The 13,901-nt window shown below is 55.2% G+C and overlaps 1 protein-coding gene across 1 annotated transcript; it reads left to right on the top strand.

Annotated features, from left to right (window-relative positions):
• LSM7 (LSM7 homolog, U6 small nuclear RNA and mRNA degradation associated) lies at nucleotides 73-4,671 on the top strand. The gene is made up of 4 exons (XM_018050771.1): nucleotides 73-119; nucleotides 249-339; nucleotides 2,868-2,939; nucleotides 4,419-4,671. Exons 1-4 carry the CDS (start codon nucleotides 114-116, stop codon nucleotides 4,559-4,561), a joined length of 312 nt encoding a protein of 103 aa, XP_017906260.1. The 5' UTR covers nucleotides 73-113; the 3' UTR covers nucleotides 4,562-4,671.

Raw genomic sequence — 13,901 nt, 5'->3', positions numbered from 1 at the left:
ACGCCCCGGCGCAGAGCGCCGCGCAGGCGCCCTGCGTCTTTCGCGCATGCGCGCAGGGGTATGTACAAAGGGCGCAGGGGCGGCGCCTGCGCATAGCGACGCGGCGCGACAAGATGGCGGTGAGCGTGCGGCGCTGCCGGTGGGGTTGGCGGGTTTCGCCGGGCTGGCGGGGTTCGCGGGGCTGGTGGGGTTGACTGGGGACAGTCCAGCCGTGCTCCCCGCTTCACAGCGTTCTGCATCCCCTGCAGGACAAAGAGAAGAAAAAGAAAGAGAGCATCTTGGATCTATCCAAGTACATCGACAAGACCATCCGAGTGAAGTTCCAGGGAGGCAGAGAAGGTGAGGCCCCGCTGCCCTCCCCCTCCACGGTCCACGAGGAGTAACGGGAGGCGGTACCGGTAACGGATGCCTGGGCCGCGCTTTAGGCGCTTGGCTCGGACAACTCGTCCGGCCTGCTGCCGGCGCCGGCGTATAGGAACGGTTACACCCCTTTTGCAGTGGGGAAACTGAGGCACGCAAAGGGGTCCAAACCTCGCCCGCAGCCACAGGGGCTAGGAGTCAGGTCTCTGCTTCCTTTGGGTCTTGTCTCACCCAGGCGGCTGCCCCAGCCCCCCATGGGCCCCCTCAGCACCAGGGTTTCTCAGTTTCAGCACTGCTGATATTAAGGCGGTATTGTTCTCTGTAGGTGGCCGTCCTGGGCGCTGTAGGGTGTGGAGCAGCAGCATTTCTGGTCCCATCCACTCGATTCCAGGAGCCTTCTAGTCCTGATGACCACAGGCATCCCAGACCTGGCCTGGTGTTCCCTGGCAGGGGCAGAATTGCCCCAGTTGAGAACCCAGGCCCTATACTCAATTTACACGAAGCCACCTGAGGCACCTGTGAAAGCAAACTTCATCTCCTTGTTCACCACTGTTCCAGGGTAAAGAATGAGCCTTTTGCTTTTGAGTGAGGCAGGCAGCTCTCAGCTGCTTTGGGAAGCTCTGCTTGACTCTGCATCCCAAGTCAGGGTCCTTTGGTATAAGCTCCTGGTAACAGCTGTCAGGGCTTGGCAGGTTTTCTTCAGTTACTATGAGGCTTTAACTGCATCTCCCTCTGCGATCTCGTGAGGAGACTGGCAGGAAAGATGATGCAAGGTTATGTGGAGAGTGCGGTCCAGGGCAGGGGCCCAGCTCACTGGCTGTGGGACTTTGGACAAGTCGCTATAATCTCTGAGTCTGTCTCATCTGTTAGAGGCTGTTAACTCCACTTACCTCAGCAGTGGTGGTGAAATTAAAGGGTAATGTCGTTAGCCAAGTTCCTGACACTCAGTCAGCACCCAGTGCTTCACTTATTCAGCTATCTCTGATCTTCAGTTTCTTTGTTGGTAAGATGGTGATTCAGACGACTCCTCTGAGATGTGGACGCCTGGGTAGCATCAGAGTGGCTAAAAACACAGTGCCTGCCCGTCTAGGTACCCAGCCCAGTGAGGCTCTGAATCTGAACAAACACTGGCACCATGCCGGTTCTGGGATGCACAAGGAGATGGGGCTCCTGCTTCTCAAGGCGCTTGTGTTTGTTTTTTTTAAAATTAATTTAGCTGCATAAGGTCTCAGATGCCAGGCCAGGTCTCTCTAATTATGCCATATGGGCTTAGTTGCTCCATGGAATGTAAGACCAAGGATGGAACCCACATTTGCTGCACTGCAGAATGAATTCTTAACCACTTGGACCACCAGGGAAGTCCCTTCTGTTCATTTTCTGTGCTTCAACAACCCATTTTTATCTCACAGCACCTGTGGTTCCAGACTCCGGGTGCCTCAGGCTCAGGTCTCTGACGAGGTTGCAGTAAGGGAGCATCTCTGGGAGCCTGTATCTCAGGCCCGGGGTCCTCGTTTTCTGGCAAGTGTTGGCCAGGGACCCTCTGGGCTCCTAGAGGCTGCCCACTGCCTCTGCCACAGACACTCCACAGCATGGCAGTTGACTCCTTCAAGGCTAGCAGAAAAATCTAATTTTTTCAACTTCTCTTTTCAGAAAGGGCCCATCCTTTTAATGGCTCACCTGTAGGTCAGGCCCACCCAGCATAGCCTCCCTTTAGATTCACTAAGAGTGGACTGACTCATGGACCTTGATCACATCCACAAAGCCCTCTGTTACAGCCTGACCACAGACTGACGTGTGATCGAGGGTCCCATCCCACATCAGAGGGAGGGGTGGGGGAATGCTGGATTCGTCTGAAAATCCCACCCACCTGCTGCGGCACCTCCCCCAGTAAGAAGGGAGGACCCACGGGTGTGGGCTCACTACCCAACCCGGGGTCAAGTGCCCAGATGGATTCTGGGATTTGTCACTCTCCATCACCCCACTTGGTGAGCGCCGTCACAGGGTTGAGGAGGGCTGTCAACAGCAGAGGAAGCAGAGCCAGGGCCTCGCACTCAGGCGGGCCTGACAGACTTGTTCTGCAGAAGACCAGACAGGGAACATTTTCAGCTGTGCTGGCCAGACGGTCTCTGTCGCAGCTCCTCAACTCCACCATTGCAGCAGCTGAGCTGCCACAGCAACATTTACCAAATGAGCGCGGCCGGGCTCCAGTTAAACTGTTTACAAAACAGGCGCAGGCGGATTTGCCAACTGTTGCAGTGGCAATGGTGTGGGGTCAGCTGTCACTGCTCGTCTCCTGGGAGCCCTTCCCTTGCTCCCCCTTTGGTCCTGCATCTGTCCTGTCCCTGAAGAGGCTGCTGCCACGCCTGCGTCTGGCTGGGGGGTGGCCCCTCACCAGTGAGGGCACCCCAATTTCATGTGCTGACACCCTCATGCAGCTCGCACTTTACCCAGAATGACCATTGATCTTATGCTTGTCCATCTCTTCTCTGCTTGGTGATTCCGACAAGCCAGTGGAATCCTGAAAGGGTTCGACCCGCTGCTCAACCTCGTGCTGGATGGCACCATCGAGTACATGCGAGGTGAGTGCAGCTGCAGGGTTCGGAAGCATCCTTGCCAGGCCTTCCTTACTGTTCCTAGGCTGCCACCCACATGCTGAGCCACCGTGAATGTGGCGCCTGGTGGGTCAGACTGCTGACAGGTGTGTTTGCTCTGCCACTGTCCTGGTGGGGCTCAGTACCTGTCACCTCAGGACTTCAAGGGTAGAGTGTTCTCCGGATTCACTCGTCACCGACCCTGAGCTCTCGCTGGAGTTGAAGTCTGCCTGGTGGGGCTAGAAAGGTGCTGCACCTGCCACAGTAAAGCTGGCTTCCAGGGGCCTCATCCTGCCCCCTCTCTCCTGCTGTTTCTATCTGTCAGTTCCCTGCTGCTGACAAAGGGTCACCGACCCTGAGCTCTTGCTGGAGTTGAAGTCTGCCTGGGGGGCTAGAAAGGTGCTGCACCTGCCACAATAAAGCTGGCTTCCAGGGGCCTCATCCTGCCCCCTCTCTCCTGCTGTCTCTATCTGTCTACTCCCTGCTGCTGACAAAGGGTCCCCTCCCCTTCCTTTCCCGTCCCCGTCTCCACAAGTCCCCAGACCCACCAGCTCAGCCTGAGTGCTGCACGACGGAGCCCCCAGGTTCAGGAGAAAAGGGGGTCTCACTCCTCCAGGGACTGTCAGTGTTGAAGTACACATTACTCTGGTGCAGAGTAAATGCGGCCACACACAAGTGTCAGAAGCCACCAGGCAGAGGCCCTCTTTGTGGGAGGAGCAACCCTGTAGGGCCTTTTGCCTGCCCTTGTTTTCTCTCTTCCCTCGGGGTTTACCCAGAGTCCTGCTGCTGGGGTCCTGGCCCAGCCTCCTCAGGCAGATGACATTCTGAAAAAGGACAGCCTCACCCCCGTGGGGCTGATGGGAGAACCACATGAGCTGGTGTGTGCCATGCACTTACATGGGGTCCAGCGACTTTTTGCCCTCTCCTCACCCAAGAACAGCCCCAGGCCCAGAGCCAGCCAGACCCATCCCGGCAGCTCCAGGAGGGAATGGGCAGGCTCGGACAACTGTCGTCCTGCAGGGCCGGGGAGTGGGGAGTGGCACCCCAACTCAGCCTCTCCCGTCACGCAGTAATCTCTGAGAGTAAGCTCGCCTCCATGCGCTGTCACTCCCTCCACTGGGAACAGCCCGCTGTTGTGGGGGTGAATGGTGACCCTCTAGGAACTCCCAGATCCTGCAGATGGGTTTTTCTTCTCCCACCACCCCTCTGAGCACTCGGTCCATCTCCCCAGGGCTGTGTTCTCATTGTGGAAGGAGGGCAGGCTGCACAGGGCTGTTTCAGAGCTTTTCCTGAGCCTCTCCGTCCATCTCCAAAGAAGCTGCCAATGGGCTGGGGGAAGCGGAGGTGGGGGGTGGGAGCTTGGCCTGCCTTCCCTCCCCCCAGCCCCCACACCCCACTTCTTCCCACCCAGGCACATCTCTGGGCACCTTCCCACACTGCCTCACTGCCTCCCCTCTTCTCCCACAGACCCCGACGATCAGTACAAGCTCACAGAGGACACGCGGCAGCTGGGCCTGGTGGTGTGCAGGGGCACTTCGGTGGTGCTCATCTGCCCGCAGGATGGCATGGAGGCCATCCCCAACCCCTTCATCCAGCAGCAGGATGCCTAGCAGCCAGGCCACTGCTCCCCTGACTTGGCCACCCGTCCGAATGGAACTCTTTTTTGTATAACTTACATTTTTGTTTTCTTAATAAAATTGCAAACCTCAAGTGTCCAGGAGCCCTGGAATCTTCCTTTCAGCTTTGATGTTCTGGCAAAACCTGGACCTGGGGATTTGGTTCATCTGGCAGAGTTTGAGCGCTGGCCGGGGACTTGGTGGTGACTAAGCATGCATAGTGCAGGCAGGGGAATGGGTCATGCCTCTGCAGAGACCCCCCAGGGATCACCGCCTCTGTGCACACCCCAGCCAGCCTTCTCAGCGGCAGGTCCTGTCCTTTCAGTGCCTCTATGCTCTGGCCCGAGGGGTCCTGCAGAGCCAGGTCCACTCTGTCATGTCCCAGCACAGCCATGACCCCACAAAGAACAGACTAGATGGAGCCTTGCTATCCACCTGGCCCACGACCCCAGAGGTGATCTAAACCTCTTCCCCGCTCATCTCAGAGGACAAGCACCCCTGCCCCTCAGCCGGCGACCCCAGGCCATCATCATGAACGTCCCCAGTCCCTGTCCTCAGGAGCAGGGCTTTCTCCTGGCCTCGTTCCATAAACCCAGTGTCCTTGTTAGGACCCTGCCCTCATGGGGCCATCCCTGCTGACAGCAGGCTCGTCTCTCATTTGTCATTCTGGAGCACTGATGAGGGTGCACAGGGGAGGCCGAGAGTAAGCATGAGTTGTGCTGGCAGAAAGTTTAAACTGGGGTCCCCAACACCTGGGGACACACTGGAAGCGGCTACAGGAGACCAGGCTGGATGACTCGCTCGCTACCTGTCGTCCGTTGTCGCCACCAAATAAAGGGAGAGCAGCTGGCTTATCTGAGAGATCTGAGCTCTGCCATGGCCCAGCAGCATTAGCCCCTGCTGCCGGGAATTAGCTGTGGGGCCGCTAGCCAATCCCATATGCTCCTCCTCCCTCTGCCCCACTTCCCTGCCATCTGGCGGCCCTGGCCAGCGGGCGGGGGCCCTGGGCAAGCTGGGGTCACAGCCCCGGGGAAGGCTGTGACCTAGAACCTGCGCACACCCAGCCTGCAAACATCCAACCCCTGTGCTCTGGTCTTGGGGAGCAATCGACAGCTGGTGCCTGGGACTCAGGCAGGGGCCTCACGCAGCGGAGGGACCGAGGACCCAGGCACCGGGACCTCTGTTCCACACCTGCGCAGCCTGCGCTGTCTGAGACCAAGATACAGAGGCAGAGACCCAGAACTCAGGGTCAGAGAGCCCAGGGGCCTGGGACCCAGGGTGGGGTGGGAGTGGGAAAGGGGAACAGCGAGGCCTGGAGGATAATCAGACCTCTTTAGAGCCCCCGAGGTAGCCGAGGGCCAGGACAGAAACTCAAGAACGCCTGATTTTTCCAGCCCCAGCAAAGCTTGTCTCTGGACCCTCTGCCCCCACACAGCAGTCCCCCAGGCTTCAGACCACTCTCCACCCACCCCTCCCCTCCCAGCTGAACAGACAAGTTCTCTGTGGCCACAAAGTCCAAGGCTCCAGTTCTCCTTCCCCCACTTGCTGTGTGACTGACAGCAAGTGTCCCAACCTCTCTGAGGTCTCGTTCCTTCCCTCTTAAGCTCAGGAAAAGCCATCGAATATCCACTCTGCAGCCGGGCACTGGGACCCTGCCCAATTGGTTAAGAGTACAGGTGTTTGCCCTCAAGTCTAAGGATGGGAACAATGCTGTGGGGGCCAAGAGAGGGAGACCCCGACCTCCTGGGGGCTCAGGCATAACGCTGCAGAAAGGCAGATGAAATGAGCCTGTTCACTGAACCACATGCACCCTGGAGAGTCACTTTAACCTTGTTTTTAATAACCTAGCTGCCCATCACTGGGGAATCTGCTGTAGAGACTCAGGTTCCTCCAGCCACACACAAAGTGACGTATTACAGAGAGGCACAGCTGTCTGTGCAGAGGTGGGTTAAATATAACCACAAATTCCCTGAGTTAACCCAGGTGATACCAGCAGAATAATTTCATTGCCAACCTACAGAATCACGAGGATTAATACGTTTTATGCCCCTATGTTGGGGGATGTTTGTTACGCAGTGGACAGGTCACTGGGACTTGCTGACATACAAGCGCAGCATGCAGGTGGTGTAACACCATTTAGTCAAGATGATCCTTTTAAAGAAAATCTTATGTTTCTATGCTTTTAAATATATATAGAAAGAAGGAGCTAGAGAGATCCTGCTGACCCAGGATTGAAGATGATGATCAGAGATGAATGTTAGACTGTCCTTAATGTTTTAATATTTCACAAGGAGAAATTTAATATTTAATATTTTACACTGAGTGTTATATTGAAATTTTAATATTTTACAAGGAATTTGAGAAAGAGATGGCCAGAAGCAGATAGGGAGGTGCAGAGAGAGACTGAAGGAGACAAGGAAAGGCAGATACAGAGGCAGAGACTAGAGCAGGGACAGGGAGAAATGAGGACACAGCAGCCTGGCTGGCGACACTGATATTGCCCTCCCCTCCCCCGCCACCCTGGTATAAATCCCCAGTGGCCAGCCAGCCCGCCTGCCAGCCCACCATGCTCTCAAGAGGCAGCCCGCTGACCCCGGCCCAGATCCCGCCCTTCCAGCTCCCAGCTCACGGTCAGCGCCTTCGGAGCAACAGCCGGGGGCTGCAGCCATCAGACGGGGGACCTGCCCTGCCCCATGTGCCCACGGTCACCGCAGCCCACGGATTCCAGGTGCTGGCCCAGAGGCCCCAGGTGCTGTCTGCCGAGGCCCCACTCTGGGGGGCATCACCAGAGACCCCTGCAGACCCCAGCTGGAGCCCGGACCAACCCGAGATTCTCAGGACCCCGCCCCATGGCAGATTCCAGAATCTCTCGAAGGTGGACAGGATCTTGACCCTGCTGACGGTCAGCGCTGCCCCTCCCTCACTGCCTTGTCCCCTGAATGGCTTTAGTGACAGGATGGGCTGATGTGTACCTGGTTCACTCAGCTCCCCACCAATCCCAAACCCCTCATTATCCCCATTCACAGACAAGGAAGCTAAGGTCCAGAGAGGTCGACCAATGTGTCCTGGGTCACAGAGCCGGGATTCTAGTCCAGGGGGTGGGCTGCCTCCAGCATCGTCTGCCCCCCACATCCCTCCTGTGTTCTGAAGCCCATCATGTGGGTGCGGAAAGTAAGACCCAAAGCTGGATGTGTGTGTGGGGGGGCACACATTGGGAGGGGAAAGCACTGGACGCATAAAGGGGCCACATGTTGGGAGGGGAAAGCACTGGATGCATAAGGGGGGCACATGTTGGGAGGGGAAGGCGCTGCCTGCCCACCGAGTCCCAGGAATTGGGAAGAAACAGACTCCCCTGCTCTCACAATGCAGGTCTGCCACCCACAGCCCCTGGAGCCCTCACTCCAACCCGGAGCACCAGGGACACCGCAGAGCCCTGCAGTCCCCCAGGGCGATCCGGGCATGGCTGGCCACCCTCAGGTTTCCAGCCAGTGATGCAGGAGAGGACTCCAGTTCCGCGTGGACATGGATATAAAAATAAGTTTTGGTCAACTTTGCAAATGGGGGGTGGGGTGGAGAAGGGATCTTCAATCCCTGGGGCTGTTGGTTTGAGTTCAGGCTGGCCCAGGTGAGACTGACGATGCCCCTGACCCGGGGGTGTGGCCCTCCTGCTTCCCACGTCCCCCTGCAGCTCCAGTCCGACCTGGAGCCTCCACTATCTGCACAAATAGGTCCCCCTGCCACCCCCTCATCAGACTGGGAGCTTCGTGGGGGTGGGCTCTGATGCTCAATAAATGTCCTCTGCTGGTGAGCACATGTCTTCTCATGCTTCCTGCTTATGTTCAGGGCCCAGGTCAGCTCCCTGTCTCCCCACCCTCAACCAGCACCCACCCACCCTGTCCCCAGCCATGCTGACCAGCAGGGGTCAGGGCTTACCTAGGAATGAAGAGCCCAGACAGAAAACAACATTCCTGGTGTGTAGGAGTCTGTGTGTGTGTTGGGGGGGTGGGGTGGAGGGGCAGGGAAATAAGGGTGTGGGGGAGGCTGACCAGGAGCCTGGAATCAGGGCAGATATGCCTTTGGACTCCACCTTGTCGCCGGGAACTTCTGAACTTTCCTGGCCCCCATCGCCCCCAAAGTACACATCCACACCTACTGCATGTCTTAGAGGAACCCCAAATTAACGTGCCCCAAGCTGACACTCCCCCTTCCTCCGGCTGCCTCCACAGCTATCCCCACCCCAAGATTCATCCCCACAACTCCTTGAATAGTCCAGGTCCAAAAAACCCTGGGCTCACCCTTGACAAGTACTGACAACTCTGCTTCAGAATTGATCCCAAAGCTTTTCAGGAACAAATTACGCTAACCCAGCTTCAGAAACCTGGGGAGGAAGGAACACTCCCTAACTGCTACAGGAGGGCAGCATAAGCAAAATCTGTCAAAAAACACTGCAGAAAAAGAAAGCCACAAACCAATACCCGTCGCGAATACAGATGCAATACATACGAAATCTAGAAAGATGACACTGATGAGCTATTTGCAGGGCAGCCATGGAGACCCAGGGGCTTTCCAGATGGTGCTAGTGGTAAGAAACCCGCCTGCCAATGCAGGAGACGCACGTTCAATCCCTGGGTCAGGAAGATCTCCTGGAGGAGGTCATGGCAGCCCACTCCAGTATTCTTGCCTGGAGAACTCCGTGGACAGAGGAGCCTAATGGGCTACAACCCATGGGGTCCCAAAGAGTCAGACGTGGCTGAAATGTCTTAGCACAAAATGGAGATGCAGGCATAGAGAACAGACTTATGGACACAGGAGGGTGGGAGGAAGGAGAGGAGGGGACGGAGAGAGTAGCACAGAAACATGTACACCACCTGACTGTGTGGATCACAATAAACTGTGGAAAATTCTGAGAGAGATGGGAATACCAGACCACCTGACCTGACCTGCCCCTTGAGAAATCTGTATGCAGGTCAGGAAGCAACAGTTAGAACTGGACATGGAACAACAGACTGGTTCCAAGTAGGAAAAGGAGTACGTCAAGGCTGTATTTTGTCACCCTGCTTATTTAACTTACATGCAGAGTACATCATGAGAAACACTGGACTGGAAGAAACACAAGCTGGAATCAAGATTTGCCGGGAGAAATCTCAATAACCTCAGATATGCAGATGACACCACCCTTATGGCAGAAAGTGAAGAGGAACTAAAAAGCCTCTTGATGAAAGTGAAAGAGGAGAGCGAAAAAGTTGGCTTAAAGCTCAATGTTCAGAAAAAAAGATCAAGGCATCCGGTCCCATCACTTCATGGGAAATAGATGGGGAAACTGTCAGACTTTATTTTGGGGGGCTCCAAAATCATTGCAGATGGTGATTTCAGCCATGAAATTAAAAGACGCTTACTTCTTGGAAGAAAAGTTATGACCAACCTAGATAGTATATTCAAATGCAGAGACTACTTTGCCAACTAAGGTCTGTCTAGTCAAGGCTACGGTTTTTCCTGTGGTCATGTATGGATGTGAAAGTTGGACTGTGAAGATGGCTAAGCGCTGAAGAATTGATGCTTTTGAACTGTGGTTTTGGGGAAGACTCTTGAGAGTCCCTTGGACTGCAAGGAGATCGAACCAGTCCATTCTGAAGGAGATCAACCCTGGGATTTCTTTGGAAGGAATGATGCTAAAGCTGAAATTCCAGTACTTTGGCCACCTCATGCGAAGAGTTGATTCATTGGAAAAGACTCTGATGCTGGGAGGGATTGAGGGCAGGAGGAGAAGGGGACGACAGAGGATGAGATGGCTGGATGGCATCACGGACTCGATGGACATGAGTCTGAGTGAACTCCGGGAGACGGTGATGAACAGGGAGGCCTGGCGTGCTGCGATTCATGGGGTCACAAAGAGTCGGATACGACTGAGCGACTGAACTGCTGTAAAACAGACAGCCAATGGGAATTTGCTGTATGACTCAGGGAACCCAAACCAGGGCTCTGTAACAACCTAGAGGGGTGGGAAGGGATGGGAGGTGGGAGTGAGGTTCAAGAGGGAGGGGACATATGTGTACCTATGACTGATTCATGTCGATGTATGGCAGAAATCAATGCAATATCGTATAGCATTTATCCTTCCATTAAAAATAAATAATTAAAAAATACAGATGCAAGAATCTTTCACAAAACATCAGTAGATTGGATCCCAAGGATTGTACATCATGACCACAGAGTATGGCCAATGCCAGGAATGACAAGTTTGGTTTAACACCGGAAAATCTGTGAATGGGATTCACCTCATTGACCCAAGAAAGAAAAACGCTATGACCATTTTTTTCCACACCTGCAGAAGAAGCATCTGACAAAATTCAACACTCAATTCAGGTTGAAATCTTGGCAAATAGAAAGAGGGAATTTCCTCAACCTGATAAAGGTCATCTGTAAAAAACTGACAGCTGACATCACCATAAATGGTGAAAACCTGATAGCTTTCCGCCTAAGACCAGGAGCAAGGAAAGGATGTCCATTGTCGTCTTGGACATTCTACTAGCCTGAACAGTATGAAAGGACAGGAAAATGAAATTAATGATAAATATCAGAAAGGAAGGACTAAGGAAATTCCCTGGTGGTCCAGGGGTTAAGACTCCATGCTCCCAATGCAGGGAGGCTGGGTTCCATCCCTGCTCAAGGAACATGAGCCACAACTAAGACCCAGCACAGCCAAATAAATATTTTTTTTTTTAAAGAAGAAGAAAGGAGGAACTAAGACGAGCTTATTTGCAAAATCTGAAACTGCTTACTACTGCAAGATTTACTTGCTGAAAATCCTTGCAAGCGATTCAGGCCCCAGGCCCCAGTGGGTGATTCAAGCCCCAGGACCCTGCAGCTAGATCATGATGGTGCCTGCTGCGGGTTCCCTTGGCTGCAGTCAGATAGGTCAATTCAACCAAAAAAGAGCTGGGTTTTGGTAAGCTCCATGGGGCACATGCACGGAGGCCCTGAGTGGACTGTTTATCATAACCATATCAGGGACCTATGCTTACTTGGGACTTGGGGGCTGCCATCGAGGGCCCACCTTACTCAGGAGTTAGTGTCAGTTTGAGGCCACTATGTGGCCACACAGAAAAGCTGCAGAAGCCCCAGTGCCATGTCTGAGAAGCCCTCCAGCCTATGCCTTCACTGGGTTCTCTGCTGTTGGGCCGTTCCCACCCTCTGCAACCCTGAGAGCTTGTCATGCTAGCTTTGGGCCCCTTTGTTAAGCAGGAGCAGCCCCAGGCACAGCCCGAGGGAATGTTGACTAAGTAAATAACACCAGCGTTTATTGTGGGTCGGGCAGACCTGTAAACAACACAGGCCCATATCAACCTCCTAGAGGTCCCAGTAGGGACCTGCCTGGGGTAGCCCCTGGGGTCTGGAGTCCAAGGCCTCAATCCCGCTGCACTCTTGTCTCCCAGAAACCCAGGATTCCACTCCCATTACAGTGGGAAAGCCACTTGTCCGAGGCCACAGCTGAGCTTCCCAGGCCGTGTGACCTCTGCTTTCCCTGGCCTCAACTGCCAGTCCTACACATCTCGCCAGAGAAAGGAGAGAAGAGAAGGTCTTTAATTTTAGAAATCATTACTGCTGCCTAAGGGCTCCTGCAGGCTTTCCCAGGTACGAGGACACAGGATGGGGAGAGTCAGGGCCCTGCTGCACTCACAGCTGGGGGGGGGCAGTACATGGGGTGCTAGGGAAGCCCCTGGGGCTGGCAGCCACATCCAGGGCCCCTGCCCAACCTACAGCTCTCCCATCTGGAGCTGCCCTCTCCTCCCAGGGGTCTGTCTCCATGGCAACATCCCCATCGCAGGTGTTCGTAACCTTGGCAACCAGGTACTGCCACCCCACCACCTGGGAGGCTGGAATCCCTAGCTACACCCCGTTCCCACACCCACCTCTGCCCTCACGGCAGCATCCCACTGGGGATGCTGGGCCCAGAGAGGCCATTCGGTGGCTGAGCCCACCTCCATGTCCCTGCTAAATGTGATAGGACAGCAGTGCCAATGTGGGCATTCTCGCTGGTCACTGAGGGCCTACTACATGCTCCCAGGCTTCCTTTTGGTATACGGAGCAGGCTGACACTGACCAAGAATGGGGAGATGATAAGACAGTGGTTCCAGGCAGCAACAGACACTTCCCCACTCAGACCCCCCTAGAACCCGCACTTCCAGGGGCAAAACCTACAGCCCTCAGCATCACTGGGCCATTTGTTTATTCAGCCAGCACTTACTGGACACCTACTCTGTGTCTACTGGAGCCGTTCCACAGCAGGAAAGAAGGAAAAGCCCATGATTAACAGGATAAATCAGTAAATTACATGGTGTCTTAAGTGAGGAGAGTGCCGAGGAGGCAGGGAGGGGACAGAGGAGGCAAGGGGTGGAGACGTGAGTCAGGAAGGGTTGAGCTGGGCTGGTGGCTGGGAGAAAGGTGCTGCCTTGGAGGGAAGAGCCATGCAAAGGTCCTGAGGCGGGCAGCATCCAAGGCCTCATCCTGCCCTTCAACCAGGCTTCTGAAGCAATGAATGAGAGCTGGGCAGGGCCATTGAGAGCTCTGGTTTTCCCCTGTGTCAGAGTGGAGTCCTTGCTATCCTAGAAGATGGGTCTACAGTTTGAGTTCCCATTTTACAGATGTGGAAACTGAGGCTGGAGGGGAGTCTCCCACAGTTCCACATCTTGGAAGTGGGTTCCAATCCTGGCCACCACATCAGTTACCCCTGCCGCCTGCAGGACTCATCTCAAGAGCCCCTTCCTTGGAAAAGCATCACTGACTCCCACCCTAGATTGGGTACCGGCTCTCTGCTGAGTTTCCCACCACACCCTTTCGTGGCTGTCTCACTGGTCTGCTCCCCCAGGACCATGGCAAGCCCCCTGCCGCATCTTCTCCTTCTGGTGCTTGACCTGGTACACAGTAGGTACTCAATGAACACTTTCCTCTAAGAGCCCCTGGGTGGCAGTTACCAGAACCTCATTTCACAGGAGACAGAAGCTCAGAGAGGGAAAGTGACTACTCCGAGATTACACAGCCTCTACAGCAGTGATTCCTCTGTGTGGGGGCTGGGCTGCCCGTGGGGGTGGAGAACCACCAGGGAGGGGACCCCATGTCCTCCTCTTGGACCTCTGCAAGCCAGGAAGGGATCCGTCCTCTTGTCCCTTGGGCACCTGGCCTGCAGCCTCCCGGGATGCAGTTTCTGGGCCTCGGGCCAATGCGACAGTCTGGGAAGGGAGCCTGCTTGAGTCACAGGTGGCTGAGTTGACGCCAAGCCACCATGGGAGCAGCTAGGACGGCACAGCGGGTGGGAAGGGCTGGGGGTGGGATCTTG

Source organism: Capra hircus, chromosome 7, assembly GCF_001704415.2.
Source record: "Capra hircus breed San Clemente chromosome 7, ASM170441v1, whole genome shotgun sequence".
Lineage (NCBI taxonomy): Eukaryota > Metazoa > Chordata > Mammalia > Artiodactyla > Bovidae > Capra > Capra hircus.
Note: the sequence above shows the minus strand (reverse complement) of the source record. Positions and strands in the feature narration are given on the sequence as shown.